Genomic DNA, 21,333 nt, shown 5'->3' with positions numbered 1-21,333 from the left:
ATACAGTACATAAATATTCCTTCCTCGCCTTGCCTATACACGTCAAATTCTTCGTCATATACTAGTCAAAAGGGGAAACATCGGAGATTTGTATTTTTAATAACATTTTTCATTTTCATTTTTTTAAACAACATCATATGTCATACCTTCAACTTTAAAAATATGTTCAATAAAAAGTAGCGTTATATGTTGTAGCATTGTTTTTTTTGGTACATTTTCAAACAATGCCTGAGTAATTTTCATTTCATTTTTGAAATCATTTAAAATTTAAAAAAACCCTGATGTCTTGTCACTAAACTTTAAAGATGCATTGCAGAGTTTGTCACTTTTTTTGATTCGAAACTGCCACCTGTGGCTTAAAGTGTAACTGCAGCCCCTGTGTTAGGCATGCGATGTATGTGTGCTTGGATAAACTTTCCAGTTTTTTTGGAGTCTGAGCTGGAGTTTGGGCTGTGATCAAAGCTTCTCTTCTTGTTTTTTTTTGTTTTTTTTTTTGTTTTTTTCCAGTTTCCATCCCATTTGTGTCGTACGCTAGCTAGTACAACACTACATGTCCGCGGGCGCGAGCACGACGTCACTCTTCACCATTCCACCCCTCCCCCTGTTCGCCCCGATATGCTGAACTGAAGATACAAGCTAATAGGCACAGCTGCAGTTAAGTTGCGCTTCAGTCGATGTCTTCTTTTAGGTGGTAGCGTGCAGTTGCCATGACAACAAGGGCAGATGTTGGAGCTCTCCGACATAAACTCTTGACCCCTGTGCCACCAGTAATGGATATAGATTGTCGGGCGTCGTAAGCTATATTGTCGGTAACGCAGCTTGGCACGCCATATGCCGCCGTGTGCATTTTTTATGATGTCATGCTCGCAGGAGAGAGCTGATTTGGCGCGGATGCTAACAGGCAAAGAGCACACACGTACAGTCAAGTGCCATTATCATGAAGGCTGCTTACCATCCCCCCACCAATGCAAGCATTTGACTTTGAAAGACTTTGGGAGGGCTTGTACCAGAATTTCTTCTTCTACAATATCGTTGTCGTCACGTTCACAATATTTAAAAGGAACACATTTGTTAAAAAAGTCAGGTTGATTTCCATTTGTACAGTTCTCGCACCCTCTAGTGGCTAGTTTCTTAGTGCAATTTAATTTTCATTAGGGATGTTTTCGCCTTCTATGTTTAACTCTTTGACCGCCAAAAACGTTGAATAACGATCAGTAAAATCACGACGTATGCCGCCATAAACGTTAAATTACGTCAATCAATTACAATTAATCAAAAAATAAGGTTATTACACCAGAGATTGAATTAATAATAATAATAAAAATAAAATACAAATTCAATCATGATTGACATTTTGAACAGCCAATAAGATTCTGAATACGTTGAAATCTTGCTTGGTTTTTGTTTTGCTTGTTTTTTTCCCCCTAAAGCCAGCTAATGACACAGAAGATCAAAGCTCCAAAAAGGGGCATATCTCTTTGTTGCGCTTGCTTTTATTTCATGTCAGAATGATGTCTAAATGTGGATATAGGCTCTCAACTATGGCTAGAATAGCTTTTCTGTAGTATTATTGTTAAACTTGAACTGAAGTTAGGGAAGACTTCGAGCTTTGATCCTGTACTATTTTCAAGTCCTAATCACCATTCTACATTCATTTTCAAGGAAGATATTGTGAAATATGATTAGATGAACATAAAATCCGTCCCTTTTTTTGTATTCAAACTTCCATTACTCAGTGCCAGTAGTACAGATTCTGACTGTTTGGGAGAAAAATTCTCCATCTCTTGTATAGATTGTTCTCCCAAAAGGGAAATCTATTTTAAAAATGTTAACAGACACTATGCACCTTGGCCAAAGCACAAGTAGTATTTATGCCCCATGCAATGAATATTTAATACTTCATCTTCTCCTCACCTCCATCCATCCAACTTTCATGAATGTAATGGAGCCAACGTGAGATCTTATTTTTCGCTAGGTGCTGTACAACGAACTCCTGACCCATTCGGACAAACTGGCGAGTTTAGATTATTTAGGCAAAACACAATGATGCACACTGACTCAGTGACCCGGTTCTCCCAGTTGGTCGGAGCGTCCGCCCACGCTCGCTCCTCTTTAGCCCCCGCAGGCATCTGCCACCATGAGCTGATCAAAGGGCGCTTGAGCGGGACATCAAATGCTCATCGTACAACCTGACCTCCAGCTGAACTCCTGCCCCCTCCCGTCATGGTTCCAAGGAGCCCAGGGAGAAGCTCAACGTTGCTCAAGCTCACAACCTCCATCACGTGTCAGAAGGTTTCAACACGTGCCGTCAGGTCAGGTCAGGTCAGTGGGGGCTCGTTTTCGTGCCCGTCTGAATAATCGCCACAATCTGGGACATTGCAAAGGAATTCTTCACACTTGCGGTTCAAAGCAGTCATGCTGGAAATATACGCAGGACGTTCCGGATGAGAGGTCGCGACTTTGGCACATCGCAGCAAATGCTGTTTTATTCATGTCAGCAAGTTGTGCTCATTGTCTGTTCAGATATCGCCCTGAATAAATAACATCTATAGATAGGTCTTTATTATTTATTTGTCGGCAGCGTAAGAGATCAAAGCAAGGGTGCCTTTCTCGCATGAGATGTTATTACTCATTCAACCACACAAATGATCACAAAGTGAAGGACGGTATTTGTGAGAAAGCACGGCTTTGCCACGGAACTATGTTTAGTGTGGGGGAGGAGCTTCATTTGACAGGCCATCGCTCTAATAGAAAAGTCAAATATGGATGTGTACATACAGGTGTAAACAAAAAATACTGTACAGTGTACCCTTGTTTTTCACCTTCGGTTAGGTTCCAAAAAAATCATTGCAATAAATGAAATCCGAGAAGTAGTTAGGTTTATGTTTTACATTTATTATAAACATTTTAAGGCTCTAAAACACATCACCACACAGTTTATACACTTTTCTCATCCAGGTATTGCCAGTAACATTTTGTCACATTTCTCTCGTTTAAACATTCTCAATGTTCAAACCTTTTATTTTTATAAAATGGGTACATTACTGTAAAATAAAAAATGCATGCAAAATTGCACACACAAAAAAATCTGTGAAACAGCAAGGCCGTGGAAAGTGAACCGCATTATAGCGAGGGAACACTTTATACAGAAACGTCATTTGGAGTGAGCATTCATCGAGTGTTTTGTCATTAAAATGCGTATTCCACCTGACGGACAATCTGTCAATATTGTTATACAGTTCAGTTGTAGTGAAGTTGTTAGCCATTTGTATTAGATCTTTTTAAACTTTTTTTTTTCTTGGATACAATTTTATTTACTTTTTTTTTAAAGAAAAAAAAACATATACATATTTTATATGTTTTGTATTTAGTTCTACTGCATTTTAATGTTGGTCAAGGTGAGAAGTACTTTTTTTTTAGATTCAGTAATTAGTGTCAAAAGGTTGTAAGCATTTAAACAAGCATACGCCGTAATATGCGCCGTTTCAGTCAGGGATATTGAAACTGTCAAATTTTCATTTCTTTATGTTTTTTTTTTTTTAATACTGCATGGTTGTACTGGACATCTTTTGGCCTTCTTAAGCGTTTCAGTGGTTAAAAAAAAAGAAAAAAAAGTTGCTATTCTTGCTCATGAAAGCTGCAAGCTTGATGTGCAACACTCCCCGACAGCTGCTGTGTCAGCCAATCATCTCAGTCGCTGCCAGACGCTCCACCAATGGGCTGCTCGGTGTCCTCGAGGGTGTGTGTCTCATTAGCTAGATTCCAGGACCTGGCTTTGGCCCACTGGACGCACTCAACCGGAAAGGATGACATCCAGAGGGGGATTCATCATCTGCAGCGCGCTCTCCTCTCTCCGATTTCTCTGCCTTTTCAGGAACAGCCAAGACCAACGAATCAACGCTCAAGCATGAAGCTGACGGGATTTGGAAAACCGATCCGATGATTTGGTCTTACATAATCACTCTGGCTGACCGTCTAACCCTAAAAAAATAATCCAATAACCTGGTCACGTGTTGTAAACATAATAGTGTTCTTTAGTCCTCGATAGCCTTTTGAATCACTGAAAACAATATGCATATTTTAATCAAAACTTGTAAAAGCCCTATTTTTATTTCCTGGTGGACGGTCATGGCTGGCGAGGCCTTTTCTGCTCTGCTTTCTTTAAACACAATTGCAACTTGCACTGACCTACATTTACATCCAGTTCTAAGATCTGTTCCATAAAACTCCCAACAGCCTTTTCTCTTCATTTTGTGCTGCATTTCTTCCTGGCTGAGCTAATTCCAGCATGTGGATTTGGATGTTAGATTTTTGTTAGAGCACACAGCAGTTGTACGTCTTGTTCTTTACTTACCGGTAGTATATTTAGTGTGGAACCCTAACTAGTTTTGAACGCAAGCCAAGGAAAAATAACGACTTTGGTGGGCTACATAAAATAACGTGGACCGAGATCTGCATCTGGCCCGCTCGCTTTGAGTTTGCCACCTGTCGTCCTAAGGATGACTGGACAAACATGAGCAGCATTGTTAATGTTAGCTTGAAAAGCAACTCCAAAGGCACTTGAATGGCTTCATGTCAGTGCCGTGAGCAGTTTCGGCAGGTTAATGTGACCTAAATGTTGCCTCTGGGTGGAGGTGGAGGCAAGCTGTTGAGCTTATCATGGTCCATCCAGTTTGTAGAAATGTCCCCACCCCCAACCTTCAGATATGGGACCATTATTGTACCAAAACTATTTACAAATGCGTATTCCGATTCACAAATATGTAAAAAAAATATTTGTATCTGTAACCAAAGTCACAAATGTGTAACTGAAGTCACAAACACGTAACAAGAATCCACAAATGTGTGACTGAAGTCACAAATATGTGACATAAATCGGCAAATGCGTAGACTGATTTGTATGTGTAAACACATAGTTGAATAAGTATACATATCTGCCCTGTAAAGACCGGGCCACGGCATTAGTTGAAAGTGACAAAAGCTGGAAAGTTACAGGTCATGACAAAATATCTACTGCCTTAAATATGAATTATTGACTATTATCCTTTCGTAAAGGATGTTGAGAACGTGTTTCCAAGTACTTCCGGGTCATCTTTCTCGACTAGGTTCACGTTCACGGACTTAAATATGGACTGTTCTTAAGAAATCAGTGGATATGATAGGAAAGTAAATTTCCTCGGCAAAGACGAGAATCTGAAGAGGCCCCTGGTCTCCGAAAGACAAGAAAACAAACGCTGTCTATGGCCTAGATTGCAGCCAACAACGGAGCTAATTGGCGCTAGCGTCCCCTGGTGGTAGGAGCGAGCTACACACATACTGTATTTCCATATACGCGTTTGCAAATCCCCACACATATTTGTGACTCCTGCACGGCAGGACTGTGACAGGTCATATGTAAAAATACAGCCAATCAAGAGGCCCGGTGTTTACAGGTCAGATACGCATTCAACTATGTGTTTACGCATACAAATCAGTGTACGTATTTGCTGATTTATGTCACATTGTGACTTCAGTCACACATTTATATATTCTTTATACGCATTTGTGACTTCAGTTACACATTTGTGGATTTTTGTGACATATTTGTGACAATGTTAATGTAGAGGCGAATTGTTCGTTGTTTCATTTGGTTCCTCCACCTCTTCGATTAATGGCTGATAGAAACTTGTTTTTTACGCGTGACAACAGCACGGTAAAAAGACCGTGTTTCTGCTGCCATCTTTTATTTCCTTCTTCAACAATGTACAGAATCACATTTCTTCTTCGTGTACAATAACAACAATGAATTTGCGCCCCCTATCGCAACATTCTATAAGTAATTCAATACAGAAAATATACACAAAAAATGTCATTCGTCTTTCATAAAAAAAATCAACTTAGAAAATATTCAAATATTTAAATCATATGTATTGCCAAAAATATAAATATCTAAACTCAAATGGCATTCACTTTAAATCAAATGAAATGGCGCTTACAGTTACAATTTCTGTTTTTGAAGAACCCTTTAGGAGCGCTGATGTTTTTAGGTAGCACTTGATGTAAAAAGTTGCCAATTCACTGCTGTAGTTTATCTGGGGATGGGGAGTGGCGCTTTGCAAAATGGATCATTCCTTCCAAATGAAACTTGATTTCTTCTCCAGCAACACTTAAATTCCAAATTTGAAAAGGGAAAAAAAAAAAGCCCCATTCAGCATACTAATTAGCAAGTCAAAAATAAATCTTAAATCCAATCAAATATTAATGGGGGAGTTAAAGCAAAATGGCGTTTGTGTCCTTCCCGGGTCAAGTGCTGAAAGGAGCAGGACTGGGTTGGCTGGAAGAAAGTACATTATTCAAATGAGACACGACACACTAATCAAATCAGCCCAAGTATTCTCTTCTTTTCATTTGCAGCCCACATCCAAAAAGCCTCTCGCTGAACCTTAAAAGGCTCCAAATGAGAGTAAATCATGACTTTCAACTAATGCTGGCAGCAAGCAGGAGCGCAAACGGATGCTCATCACTGGCTTTTGACATCATTTCTTCTACTTGCTGCTACAAACTTTGGATGAAAAATCATTCTCTATTTTGCAGACAAACGCACACACAAAAGCACATACGTTTGTCCTGGTGTCATCATGGGGACTTCCATTCTGTACCCTAACCTGAACCATAACCCAATTCAAACCTAAGTCTTCACCTTCAAAAAGAGGTCTGAAAAGGGACCTACTGCTACTTGTTGTCAATTTGACCCTACTTTTTTTTTTTTTTGCACAAAATAACTCCCCCAAATTGAATTGTTTTGTACAAAATACCCCCCCCCCCCCCCCAAAAAAAAAAAAATATAAAAATGGGTGAAGCTGACACAAGTAGTGGACATTTTAACCCCTTAATTGGGTTATTTTTGACCACATTGACCATGTTATTTTTAGTCACACACTTGTGGTAACTCGTCATCAGTATGGGTCAGGTAGGTCTTTATTTTATTTTATTTTATTTTATTTTATTTTAATTTTTATGTATTATTATTATTTTTTTTAATCTTGAACCAACATACTGGGTCAAATCCTCTTCCAATGGCGCTGGGAAACTATTTCAGCCAATTTGACCCAGCATCTTCAAATGTATTTTATTTTATTTTTTTTAGCATCTTCAAAAGTGTATGAATCATTCTTTGCAATCCGTCTTCCAGTCACGAAATGATAGACGAAGGTGTCTTGAGATTGTTGTTGTTTTAAACATGTTAAAATAAATAAAAATGTATCTTTTAGAATTGAAGGAGGCTGCATGCCAATTGTGCTTTTCCATGTTTGCAGCGCTCCCTCCCTAATTATCTGTGGAATGATTGCACACAAGTGATTTGGACTCTTGCATCAAAAGTGCATTTGGAGGAAGACGTTTATGTTGTCTTCTCCAAAGTCCTAATTTACTTGTCAGAGCTCTCTTGCTCCAAGCAGCGTGGACGAGGGAGGTATCCCGCTGCGCTAATGGCGAGATGGCTTCTTTTAAAAAAAACAAAAACAATTAAACGTTCAACGGGGGGGACGTTTCATGCCACTTCCGCCGTCAAATCCTTGTCAGGTGAGGCATGCGTGTTGCAATATTTCCATCTAGTGGACAGAGGCAGAACGTCTTTGCTGCCAGGTCAGCTGAGGTTCTACATGATTTGGAAATTCATGATGGAGCTGATTCGTGAGCCTGTATAATTTATTTCTATTCAGGGTTGGGGAATCCAGGTCCAGAAAATAAAAGTAGTGATGGGAACATAATTCATCCACGGAACGTTGGGGCGAGGGGAGAGTTCCGGGTGGGAAGGTTTTGTTATGACGAAAGGAGGAAATTTTAGTTAGCCTGTTAGCCTCCAGCAGAGGGAAGAGTTGCTGTTAAGCCCTGAGAAGCTAATGTCAATAAAACGCCAGCCTTTGGCTCCCGTCACTACTCGCAACAAGCCTTGAAATACCCTGTGTCCAAATTCACAAGGCCGAATTTGTCGCGACTAGACAACACTCACGGACTTTTATAATGGATTGTCAATACTTGTCGTTAGCGCATTGACCGACGGCCCTTCGAAGGACCCAGTCTTGTGAATATTGTTTCTACTCAGCAGGTGGAAACGAGTTTGTTCACCTGCCAGTTGAGTAGAGGCACCTGTGACTAAATGCAATCTGTGGCAGGGTTTTTATTTTCTCGACCTGCTGAATTCCACAACTCTGTTTATAGTCACCTACTTTGTGGCTGCAAATGCGCGCTATACCTTATTTGTGTTAACTAGGGATGGCAGAAACGGAACATTAAAACGATTGAATCATTTGGAACAAATGATTCAGAAATAGAATCAATCTTTTGGAACGTTCGAAACATCTCTCCACAGTGACATGTCGACATTCTGGATGAGTTATAGGCCAATATAAAAAAAAAAAACAAAAAAAAAAAACGACTACTGTATTTCCTTTTTGAGCCTGATATTGATTCATAAACCCATGAATTGATTAATAACTCCTTTTCCCATATATATATATATATATTTATTTATTTATTTATTTATTTTTGCCATGTCATCCATTGACGAGAAGGGTTCGGACCAAAGCAATGAACGAGTCCCAAGGTGAGATGCGTAGGTGAGCTAAAAGTCCACTGCGATTGCACCTTCGAACATGACACACACGTGCTCACAAGTTTTTCCTCTCTTTCAGCTTCATTCGATCCCAAACAGGACGAACCGTGCACATAAGCGGTCTGGTTAAAATTAGAGTGACGGATGCCCTGTCAACAAGTCAAGCGCTTCCTGTGAACAGAGGAAGGATGAGGAAATGTTTTGTCTTGTGGCCAGTGAAGAGGGCTGCATGGAACGATCGTGGGTCACTTTGCCCTCAGCTTTCTTGCATCAAAGGAATGTGAGACAAACTGGTGTTGATTATGGCTTTCCTTTTTTTTTCCAGCTGAGGTGAAGCAGTACCAAGATCTCAGATTCCACATGCGCTTCTCAAGAGTGGACTGGGTGCGTTCACACAGCAGGGTCCCACCCAACTGCAGGGTCCTGCCCACCAGTGGAATAACTCCCACCGATACGAAAACTCCGTGGACTATTTAAGCAGAAGAGTCTGACGGGGCAGGCGGAAGCTTTCAGTCTTTCACCAAGGTGCGTCCAATCCACACTTGGAGAGCCGTTGCAAACTTGTCGGTGAGAACCACTTTCAATCCCCCCTCGTCATGTCAACTTGTCCATTTGTTGCGAAAATGTCTGCATGTGTGGTTTGTTTGACAAAGTGTTTGTTATTTAGGATTATTGTTGCATTTGAGCGTTGGGTGTGCCACTGAGGATGTGTCACAACCATCTTTGCGCAAACAGCCTTTGACAGACTCCAGATGGGACTTGGCATTCCAGTTGTCACTTTTTGAAAGAAAAACATTTTCAGCACCTGCCCTGTCGCATACACCTTGTTTTCCGTGTACAGGACACATTGTTGGCTTTAACACAAACTGTAACTGACTGCATACATACTGATGGGTTAAGCAGGAAAGTGAGGCAGCAAGCAACCAGCTTCACCTAAGATTGCGCAATGGCTTGCAAAAAGCAGAAATTGTACCGTTGAAGCAGCGCAATCTATTGGTCAAATGACTGGACTTGGTTGGAAATGTCCTGACTTGCTTAAAGTGAAGTCAGCGTTAAATATTTCTTGACAGTAATATGCTAGACCCCACTAGTCAAAACATGACATTCTGATTAATATTACATAGGGGTGTCAAAATTAGTGCGTTAATTTTTAGATAATTTAAAGTTCCTTTAACACCACTAATTTTTGATTAATAATGACCGCTCCTTACTTGAAAAGACTGCAATGGGGGGAATTCCAGTCGCAATTCACGCCCACTACAAAATTTAGCAGTAATAAATTTAATAATAATGCATATATTTGTGGGGACTGGGGGCAAGATGTATTTTACAATTTTACTTCATGTTAAAGATTAGGTAGCGGTTTATAGAAAAGAAAAAATGCACTGACCTGTCACCAATGTCTTACAAATGCAATTATGGCATTATGTCATTTTACAGTACAGTACATATTTTTTTACTTTACGTCAAGTTTATGAATTATTATGAAATTCCTGTATCAATGACTGAAAGATGCAGCCATATTTCTATTGCTTCAACATTTTTTCCACTTTTATGTTAATATATTTTTAAGTGTTTTTAATTAAATCGTTTTTAAATTGTACAATGTCCTTGAGTATCAAAAAGGCGCCTATAAATATAATGCATTATTGTTATTATTATTATTATTATTATTATTATTAAGAGTATGAAAAGTTAGAAAAAATATTTTATTGTGCATTTAGAATAGATGTAAAACATGGGATTTATTATCAGTTAACTATTTAAGTCATGCGATTAATTCCGATTAAAAATTTTAATCCCCTGACATACCTAATATAACATTTATGAAATATGCGTTAAGAAGCAAAATCCAGCCGTTTTTATCCACTTCAGGGGCGGCCATTTTGCCACTTGCTGTCGACTAAAGAGGACATCACAGTTGCTCAGGGCTCAGGTAACAGCTCACCTGTTTTCTGAAGCTGAGCTGTGATTGGTTGTTTACCTGAGACCTGAGCAACTGTGATGTCATTTTCACTCGACAGCAAGTTGCAGAATGGCCGCTTTCTGATATTGATAAAAATTGCTGGATTTTGCTGCTTAATTCCACTTACGCAATATTGACCAAAATACCTATTTAGACTAGTGGGGCTGCACAGAGCATATTATTGTAAAAAAAAAAAAAAATGGGGGGGGTTGACTTCCTCTTTAATAAAGTCAGGATTACCTCAAGTTGGTTGAAATGTAGCAATGGAGGACTCGACTTGCTTCCACCCTCACTCCGCAGCAAATATCACTTTTTCTTTGTTGTGAATTCAGATGAATTCTAAGTGCGAAAGACTTTGTAGTTTGTTGAGTATGCAGTCAGATGTGGAGAGTTCATTTGTCTTGGTTGAATATGCACGAGTGAGTCAGTGAGGGTAATTGCCAACATGTGTGCCACTGGAGTGAATGCCAAGCATTGATTTGAGCGTGTATGCAGGCAAACGATGTACAAGCAAGACAGCAAACAGCACACTCACGTCCCTGATTTGGCTCGGCTGTATTGCCAGTGCTCACAAGCATTTTGGGACACAAAGTTTTCAGTGTGTGTTTGTGTCAGGTTTATTGTAGTTGCGGAATTGTTTTCATTTTGAGTATTGTTTTTAAAATAATTTAAGTAGTTTTAATTAGTTTTCAGGGTGGTTCTGTGGGTTTTTTATTTATGTTTTTGTTAGTTTTAGTTATTTAAAAAAGGCTTAATTCTAGTTTAGCTTTAGTTTCAGTATTAGTTTTTTTTAATAGAAAAAGTGCATTACATTTAATAAACACTATGGTAAAATGAATAAAGTAAACGTATTTCTTACCTAGCGTTGCATTTTGGCTGAGTTAAATGAAAAAGCAGGCGAGCCGAGCCATCAAGCCAAAAGTCATAAACACAAAAATTGTCACCTAGAAGTGACGTCATCTGAAGGTACTTTTCTATTGGCTGCTGCTAGATGATGTCACATCTGTGCGACACATTTTCAAACATCCTTAAGTAAATATAATTAAAATCATATTTATAATCATCCCCAAAGGCTCATGTATTAAATTAATTAGCAAAGACTAAAAATAAAGGACATTTTCGCAATAATTATATTTATAGTTAGTTTTATAAACATAAAATGTAGTTTCAGTTAGTTATCATTTTTGAAAAATCTTTTTCGTTTTTATTTTATTTCGTTAACAAAATTGTTTTTTGAATTTTAGTTTTAGTTTTTGCGTTAGGTTTCATTAACTAAAATAATCTTGGTGTGTATGTGTGTGTGTCTGTGTACTTGCGTGTATTTTGGCTTGTCAACTTCATCCACTGTTAGGCCGACACATAATTATGATGGTTCTTACTTAGCTAGCCTATTGATTGGCCGAACTTTCATGAATAAGCAAAAGGTTGAACTAACCAAATTTGGGAGAAAAATATAAGAACTATTGATAAAGAAAATGTATCCTGTGGTCGGAGCGATGACGTCACTCTCCTCTCTTCCAGTCCTCACTGAGTGAAGCATCACCGACATGTCCGGTCCATCTGACACCACCACCAGCCCCTCTTCCGCCCCTCCTGCTCCCACTGGAATCCATCCTAAGGCGAGCAGCCGAGGCCGCACCGCCGGTCCTGCCGCCAACTCCAACTCGGACGAATCAGACGTCCCCGAGTTTGAGCTGTTTGGAGCAGTCGGCCCGAGAGGACTTCCACCTTTGACTGGTGAGGCGGACGCTAGCTTTGGAGCTGGTGGCAAATAATCATGTGTGAAAATTGCCTTACTGCACTTGATCCTTTGCTCACTGACATATTGTAGTCGGCAATTTTTAAGGCTTGTTGTTATCTTTTTTACGAGAGACGGTCTCCAAATTTTGACACCAAGTACCACCTTGGTAACTTTAACTCTGGAATTGTTTTCATAAAAAAATAAAAAAATAATAATTATAATAATAATTAGGGGTGTGAATTGCCTAGTACCTGACGATTCGATTCGTATCACGATTCACAGGTCACGATTCACTTGGAGTCCAGAGGTAAAAAAAAAAAAAAAAGAAATACTCTGAAAAATAGAAGTTGGTGCTCTGTTTTTTGGAATTTTTTTCTGTTTTTTTGAATAATATTTTCCCCTGTTTTTCTGAGTATTTTTTCCTCCTATTTTTCTGAATATTTTTCCCTTTTTTTCAAAATACTTTTTTTATGACAGAAAAAAATCAGTAAAACAGAAAAAAAAAAAATTCAGTAAAACAGAAAATTAAAAAAAAAATACTCAAAAAAACCCTCCCCAAAGCTCCCCAAAAAATTAGTCCGAAAAACAGGAGATTTTTTTTTTTTTTTTTTTTTTCAAGTGAATGCAATACGCTTCCATACTTTTATCAGAATATCTTAAAGGGCTACAAGTAGAAAAGAAAACAGTGTGCATTTTTATTTAAAAAAAAAAAAAAAGTTGACTCAGCAGTTCTACTTTTATTAGAGTCTTTATTTTTTAAACCGATATCTGTACTTGTCCTTCAATAGAGAGGGTGGCTATTTTTGCACAAGTTGTTATCTTGAAGCATCCATGCTGGGGTTTGTGCTTAAGATTGAAAGTTGAGTGACAGCATGATTGACAGGCGCACAGGATGAACTCTGCTCACTTCCGGGCAACCTGCCATCTCATCACACTCGGGCTTTTTGTCAGACGGCTGCGCAGACAGATACGCGGGCAGGATTGACAGCTGTTAACTAGCATGGCTAATCGTCGCCCAAACATGAAACTTGATAGTCGTTGTGCTGCCACATCCACCAGATCCGGCCTTGCGCTATATTTTCAGTGCTTGTCACACTTTTTCTTTCACTTGACTGTTCAAAAGTAGCATCCAGCAAAGTGGCGCTTTACATGTTTGAAAATATTGTAAGACAGACTTAATTGATTAACAGCTACATCAACAAACTTTATTGCATTGTGGAAACAATTATCATATCCAATCAAATTGTACCGCTCCCAAGAAAGAATTGTTTTTTTTTTTAAATCAAATCGCAGACCTTTTTTTTTTTTTTTTTTTTTTTTTAATATCTAGATCATGTCAGAGATTCATCTACTGTATTTTCATAAACACTTCTAGATGTATACAAATACTTCTGAAGAGTTACCTTAAATCCATTGAAATACTCTCCAAAAATAACCTAAATAGTTTTAAAGCTATTGAAATACCACCTACAAGTCATCCAAATATTCCTAGATGTACTGGAATGCTTACTCAAAGTTACCTAAATACTATGAAATCACCTGAGATACTCAGTAAAAATAACCTAAATACTTTGAGATATTCTTGAATACTCGCTAAAAGTTACCTAAATACTCATAAAGCTACAGTGCTCAACATAAATAAGTAGTACACCCCAACAGGTTTGTCAGAACAGCTTTAGTTTCTTTTCAGAATCAAGATTTTTTATATTTTTTTTTTAAATCAAAGACTCAATTTTGCATACGTTTCTATGAAAAATGTGGATTACATCTTCAATTTTAACATTTTAAAACAATCAACAAATAATATTGATTTAATTGGATTTAATATGTAAGTAATTTTATTTACTTTTGCAATGTTACGCCAAAAAATTGTCACAGTTTATAAAATGAAACAATTGACAACTGACTGACATGTTGCATGACAATAATGTTTAAGAAAGACACAAACTTGTTCACAAATCAAAAGTGTGTTTGGTGGGAGCGCAAGAATGAAAATGTGTGTGACCAGAGTTCCTGGACATCTGGGATGTGGACCTGATGAGGAAACGAGACGAGAGCAACAAGATCCTCCACCACACGTCGCTGTACAATTGCGACAACCTGGTCGTCCGTCGAGGACAAGAGTTCCAGGTCAACATCACCTTCAACCGCCCGTACAAACCAAACAAGGACAAGTTTGCCCTGGAATTTGTCATCGGTGAGCCAACGCGCAACTACAGCTGATATAAAAAGTCTACACACCCCTTTGTAATTAGATTTCTGGGATATAAAAATACAAGACAGATGATTTCAATATTAAATGGAATTTTCAAAAAAATATTTTCAGTAAGCGATCTGAACCATGTTTGCACAAGTGTGCACACCCTCTTATAAGAATTCGCCCCCCTAGGTCCCAGTCCTCAGTACAGCAAGAACACCTACGTTCCCGTCTTCCCCACCGAAGACAAGCAGACCTCGTGGCCGGGCCGCGTCATCAACACCTCGGACAACGTGCTCTCCATGGGCGTCACGCCCGCCGCCAACTGCATCGTGGGCAAGTACCAGATGTACGTCGCCGTGGCAACCCCGTACGGCATCCGCAGGACCAAGCAGGATAAGAGCCGTTACGTCTATGTTCTCTTCAACCCCTGGGTGAAGGGTGAGTTCAGCCCGCTCCCGTACCTTCGCCTCACAGACACTACTGAAACCCTCTCACACTTGAAATTCAAAACATCTCACATATCATACTGAAATATGCTCGTAATATAGCCAAATAGTGTGCTGAAATGTTACGGTTTGGTATTTCAGCAAAAAAAAGTGTTTATGAGAGCATTTCAGTTGTGACTGTGAGAGCTTTCAAATGTATGAATGAGAGAGTTTCAGTAGTGAGTGTTAAAGAGCCTGGGGAATTTGAGTGAAACAAATTTCAGTAGCTCGTGTAAGTGTTTCTGGAGTGTACAGGAGAAAATTGTCAAAGTAGTGTGTGAGAGCATTTCAGTTAGGTGCCTGAGAGCATTTCAGTTAGGTGCCTGAGAGCTTTTCAGTTGTGTGTGAGAGCGTTTCTGTTGGCTGAATGTTTTAGTTGTGAAAGTGTCACAGAATTTTGTTTGTGTGAGAGTTTTTTAGTAGGTGTTTCATTAGTTTGTGAGGGTGTTTCAAGCAGTGCTGTCACTATTGAATATATTTGGAATCGATTAATCTTTCAATTATTCAATCGATTAATCAACTAATCTGATTCATTTTAATTTTACATTAAAGCTATTACAAAACCATTTTCCCCCTGGTTACTGTTTATTGACCAGTGATTGGTCATTATTTCATACGTTTTATATGTTATAGTGATTAAAAAAAAAGGTTGGGTATGTTACCGGTTTGGTCATTGTTTTCCAAAGTAAAAACAAATGTTTGCAAATGTCGTATTTTAAACACAGAAGAAAATCAGTCTTCTTTCATGAAGGACTACAAAAATCAGTGGGCAATTATGCTGAAATCAGATGATTTGGACACTTTTAGATTAAAAATGTCTCCAAATGATTACTAAATTATTAAAATAGTTGTCGATTAATTTGATCATCGATTACTTGTCAATTAATCGATTAATTTTGACAACTCTAGTTTCAAGTAATGTGTGAGACAGGGTCTCAGTAACATATGAAAGGGGAAAAAAATTCAGTGTATGTAAGATTGTTTTAGTTGCACATTTGAACAAGAGTATGCATGAGAGCATTTTTAGTGTGTACGAGTGCGTTTCGTAGTGTGTGAGATGTGAGAAGTTCAAATGCACTAGATGCAGAGTGCATTATGGAGACATTATGATCTAATTTTGAATGCAGTATAGATAGATTAATTGGCAACAGGGGTGGCAAGGCATTTTGTCACCCTGTAAAAGAGGCCACCTTTGAGAACATCTGAGGAGTTTTTCCCATGAGCATGATCATGTGGCCCTCCCTCAGCCGATACGGTGTTCCTGAACGACCACGTGGAGCGGGAGGAGTGCGTGATGACCGAGACGGGAATCATCTACCACGGCTCCCATGACGACGTCGCCGAGAGACACTGGAACTACGGACAGGTGCTCCACAAATATTTCATACCTCATTGGTACAGAGATGGCTGGCAAAAAATTATCAAATAATCTAATTGATTATAAATTAATGAATAAAAATATGTTTAGAAATTGAGCATGAATTGTTTTAGTATTAAAATAAATATAGTGAATTAACATATTCATTAAAAAAAATGTTTTTTAATTATTAATTGGGGTTATTTTGAGTTAAAGAGTCAAAGAAGCAGCTTCACATATCCATTTAACAATGCTGTATTATTTTATTTAATATTTTTTTTTCTAATAGTTGAAATACAGGTAATATATTTGTGTAGTGAGGATTCGGTTTTTCGATGATCGGGATTGGCTTAAATGATCAGATTTTAAAGTGTCCTTCATTTCTCATGTCAAAAGTAAAATATTTGATTTCTTTACTTGATTTGAAACATTGCTGACTTCTAGCCATATATAAATGTATCAGTTTCTTCAGTTATTTAACTCATTATATATATATATATTTTTTTAAATAATTGGTGGGTTAGTCGGTTATCTGAATTCTTTTGCCAAATATCGAAATTGGCGAAATCCATATCGGTTGGACCCTAATTTTAGCCCCACGTTGACTTTTTTTTCATACTCTGGTCTGACATAAGTATTTTTTTTTTTAACTTTACTTTTAAACATTTTTTTAAACTCCATAAGTGAGTCACATTTTTTTTTAGATAAATTCCCAAATTATTCCACAAATTAACACCTTTTACAGATACACAATCTTTGCTTAATATTTGTTCTTGTTTAGTTTTTTTTTGTAGACACTTGTACCCATCTCTGAACACGTGACCCATCTGTCCCTTTTTAAAGATCAAATGTGGAGCTTGCGCAAGAATGTCCTCCCACGCCTGTTGTTGTTTTCCTTCTTTCTTCTGTGTGTGTAGTTTAACTACGGCGTTCTAGATGCGTGCCTGTACATCATGGACAGGTCTGAGATGCCCCTCATCAACCGAGGGGACCCCATCAAGGTGGCCAGAAGGGCCTCCGCCATGGTGAGCATGCTTGTAACGGTTTCAAATCAACCTTTGCCCGTATCATGTTTGACACGAAGTCTGGTGCTTGAAAACGACACATTATTATTTGCCCTGGGATGCAGCTGGACGCTCGCGACGACAACGGCGTGTTGGTGGGGAACTGGAGCGGCGACTACACCTACGGAGTGGCGCCCACCGCTTGGACCGGCAGCACGGAAATCCTCCTCGCCTATGCAAGCAGCAAGATACCCGTGTGCTATGCGCAGTGCTGGGTGTACGCCGCAGTCTTCAACACCTGTCAGTGCACGCTCAATTTCAGTCACACAGTTCCAATCAACTCCACCGGAGTGTTGTAAAGTGACTCTTTTCGAGTGCGCCCATTAAACTCAAAGTCCTTCACAGACACACAACTCACTCATCATTAGGGATGGAACAATATCCAAACATTGCGATACGATATTACCAAAATATTACATTCCCCCTCTGACCATTAACACTCCATTTTATGGTGCGTGTGTGGGATTTCAGTCCTGCGCTGCCTGGGCATTCCGTCGCGAGTGGTCACCAACTACTTCTCGGCCCACGACAACGACGGGAATCTGAAGTCTGACATCATCCTGGATGAAAACGGCCGGATAGATCGCAGCCGGACCAGGGACTCCATCTGGTAGCTCTACTTCCTCTTCGTCGGCTTTTCCCTTCTCAAATTGGGGTGGAGCTTGTAGTACCATTCGGACCCTTTGCACATATCCAAAGTAGTCCTTGATATCCATTTTGTAGTGCTACACTATTTGTTTTCACCAGTAAGACAATTCAGCGCACCAGTAGTAATGTTTATCCACTCCTGATTGCACTTTTGGGCTAGCCTGCTCGGTCTAATAATTGCCGCCTCAAAATACATTTGAGTCCAAATGGTTAGCTGTAATGCTACGGTGCATTCAACTGTGTGTTAGCCACAAAGGTGCAGTGCGTCACGATCCTTTCCTCACTGTTTTAGTTATTGAATCCTGTCAAAGACCTTTGACAAAGAATTTGGGAAGATGGCAACATCTACCGTTTGCTTTTGGGAAGTATTCAGCTCTTTGAGCACAAGCGCGTTGTGTAGCTAAATCGATGTGATAACAAATTGTGATCAGCTCAAGTTTGATCTGACCAGGAACTATCACTGCTGGAACGAGTGCTACATGTCCAGACCGGACCTCCCGCCCGTCTTCGGAGGCTGGCAGGTGGTGGACGCGACACCGCAGGAGACCAGCGACGGTAAATGTGCACATTGGCAAAAGTTGCCTCACGCTTGAGAAATGATGATACAACAAACACGCTTTTCCTTGAAGGCTTGTACCGATGCGGCCCGGCATCCGTCCACGCCATCAAACATGGTGAAATCTGCTTCCCCTTTGACGCCCCCTTTGTATTTGCCGAGGTGGGTCCGTTTCAGAGTTTCCCAAGCTTTTACTTTTTACATTGGAAATATAAAATGGCACAGCAACCACACAAAAACATCACAACTGGCAACAAAAGTGAGCGGTCTTTAAAAAAAAAAACTCTTTTACTTCCAAACGTTATCCAAAAAGTCAACCCCTGAAGTGTCAGCAGATTTCAAGCATTTTAAATCATCTTTCAAGTAACACAGAATATTTTGTGCTATGACTACATAAACATAGTTGGTTAGCATGTGAAAAACTGGCTTCCATTCTCTCATTAGAAAAAAAAAATATGATTCTGCCCTATTCCGTTCTTTAGTAATCACCATTAGAAAATAGGTCATTTGATTGACACCAAGCTATAATGGAAAAAATAAGGAGAAAACAAGCTTTTTGTGAAAAGATACATTTTCTGAACAACAGTGACTTAGGCACTAATATTTTTTGTTTAATGATGCTCTGTGAGTTAGATTTAATGTGTTTTTGCTCATTCATGACATCCTTGAAAACGTAAGTCATGCGATCCACGGGAGCCCTTTGTAAAGAGATACAATGCTGCCATCTGATGGCCAAAGTTAGTGGGTGTTTTTTTTATTTTTATTTTATTTTTTTCAGCTCATTCATGAAGCTGTCCATTGATAAAAAAACAAAAAACAAATGTAGTTGACGTCAATTAACGTTATTGGCAGTACTTGTTGTGATTTCCGTTAACGTTAATTAACGTTGTTGGCAGGAAAAGAGCAGTAAGTTGGAAGACGTTAGCTTAGCAAAATTTGCTAACCGCTTTGATGCTCTCTGTTCTGCCGGCCCGCCTGCAGGTGAACAGTGACATGGTGTTTTATTCCCGGCGGAAGGACGGCAGCATGGTGCCGGTCAGGGTGAATCGCAGCCACATCGGCCGCATGGTTTTGACCAAAGCTCCCGGCGGGTGGAGCCGCCGTGACATCACTGATCGGTACAAGTTCCCTGAAGGTGGGTGAGAAGCCGCCACTGTTTTCCCAAATCAAAAATGGATTGATGTCCTGTGAAACGATTTGAAGGCAGCGCCGAAGAGCGCACCGCCCTGGAGAAGGCGGAGGCGTACAGCTGTAAACGATTGACGTCAGACCTGCCTGCGGCCGAAGTCGACTTGCTGCTGTCCAACGTGGAAGTCAGCGTAGGCGATGACTTTGAGTTGAATCTGAAATTGGTCAATCGAAGCAGCAGTCGGCGGACTGTGGAAGCGTACGTCAGCGGCAGCGTGGTCTACTACACGGGCGTCTTCAGTTCCGAGTTCCTGTTTGAAACCCCCTCTGTCAAGATCGGTCCCGATGGCTGTAAGTCTGTGGGGGCCGAGGTGACGTGGGGACCCCGCACTTTCAAGCACCGATGCGGCATTAACAGTAACCCCTCCCCCGGTGGCGGGTTCCGGGCTCGCCGTTGTGCTGTGGGCAGGTGCGAAAGAGTCTGTGAGCGTGGAGGCCAAGCAGTACATGAAGTCGCTGGTGGAGCAGTCAAACCTGCACTTCATCGTCACGGGGAAGGTCACCGAGACGGGACAGATCGTCAGCGCCATGAAAGTCATCCGCCTGCGCAATCCCCAACTCGTCGTCAAGGTGCCCGCCGAAGGCCCGTCTGCGTTACCTTCAAATGGCCCGCGTGCCCATATGGTGTATCTGCCTGGCGTCAGGTGACGGGCCCCGGGAAAGTGAGCGAGGAGATGATGGCGACGGTGGAGTTTACCAACCCCTTCAGCAGCAGCTTGGAAGATGTCAACGTTCGCATGGAAGGCGCCGGACTCATGCTTCCCAAGACCAAATACTACAGGTGAGATGAGCACGACAGGATTCTGTTGTTCCATTGTGCTGGAATTTGATCTTTGTGCCCGTTCTACGGAATATTGCTTTTAAAGTGGAAGTCAACCTTAATTAAATATTTTTTGACAATATGTTATATATAACCTCACTAGTCTAAACATGACATTCTGATTAATATTACATTTGTAGAATATGAGTTATGAAGAAAAATTCAGCCATTTTTATCCATCTCATGGGGCGGCCATTTTGCCATTGTCAAAAAAATAATTTTGGGTTGACTTCCTCTTTAAAACCTGGAAACTGGATCAACCGTTATACTGTATACTGTATACATCCATGCAAGTGATGACTTGACTTGCTTGCTTTTTCACACGCATTGTTGAAACTTAAAGTTCAAGACTTGCAAGTTGTTTACGTACTTGCAATGTTTGACCTCCTACTTCCCACCTGTGCTGTCTCGCCGCCAGGCTGATCACCGGAGGCTCGTCTTTCACCTGGAGCGAGTACTTCACCCCACAGAGAGCGGGTACCAGCAGTGTGATCGCCACCCTGGACTGTCCCGCTCTCAGGCAGGTGCAGGGCGAGGTCACACTCACAATCGAGGCCTGAGCAAAGGCCCTGGGTTGACTCCCGCTTCCTTCTTTGTTCTCTCTGCATTGTCATTGAGCCTAAATAAATGACTGGCAGCTGCCCGTGTGTACAATTGTGTTATTGTCCAAACCATGTGACTCCTTCAAATTGGGAAAAGGGTTGCCTTGTGAGTT

General features: G+C 40.2%; 1 protein-coding gene across 6 annotated transcripts; it reads left to right on the top strand.

Moving 5' to 3' along the window:
* Positions 1-5,333: 5,333 nt before the first annotated feature.
* On the top strand, positions 5,334-21,259 carry f13a1b (coagulation factor XIII, A1 polypeptide b). Of its 6 annotated transcripts, none has more exons than XM_077501566.1 (18): positions 5,334-5,432; positions 8,553-8,584; positions 8,673-8,833; positions 8,919-9,118; positions 12,081-12,296; positions 14,309-14,497; positions 14,690-14,938; positions 16,233-16,351; positions 17,260-17,367; positions 17,472-17,646; positions 17,878-18,016; positions 18,506-18,609; positions 18,684-18,772; positions 19,592-19,745; positions 19,814-20,089; positions 20,208-20,368; positions 20,443-20,579; positions 21,037-21,259. In XM_077501566.1, exons 5-18 carry the CDS (start codon positions 12,107-12,109, stop codon positions 21,176-21,178), a joined length of 2,232 nt encoding a protein of 743 aa, XP_077357692.1. In that variant the 5' UTR covers positions 5,334-5,432; positions 8,553-8,584; positions 8,673-8,833; positions 8,919-9,118; positions 12,081-12,106; the 3' UTR covers positions 21,179-21,259. The 6 variants fall into 6 exon arrangements, with proteins under 6 accessions (XP_077357692.1, XP_077357694.1, XP_077357693.1 ...); XM_077501568.1 differs by lacking the exon at positions 5,334-5,432 and adding an exon at positions 7,421-7,560; XM_077501567.1 differs by lacking the exon at positions 5,334-5,432 and adding an exon at positions 7,632-7,671 and having other exon boundaries at positions 8,553-8,597.
* The last annotated feature ends 74 nt before the right edge of the window (positions 21,260-21,333 follow it).

This window comes from Festucalex cinctus, chromosome 16 (genome assembly GCF_051991245.1).
Source record: "Festucalex cinctus isolate MCC-2025b chromosome 16, RoL_Fcin_1.0, whole genome shotgun sequence".
Lineage (NCBI taxonomy): Eukaryota > Metazoa > Chordata > Actinopteri > Syngnathiformes > Syngnathidae > Festucalex > Festucalex cinctus.
Note: the sequence above shows the minus strand (reverse complement) of the source record. Positions and strands in the feature narration are given on the sequence as shown.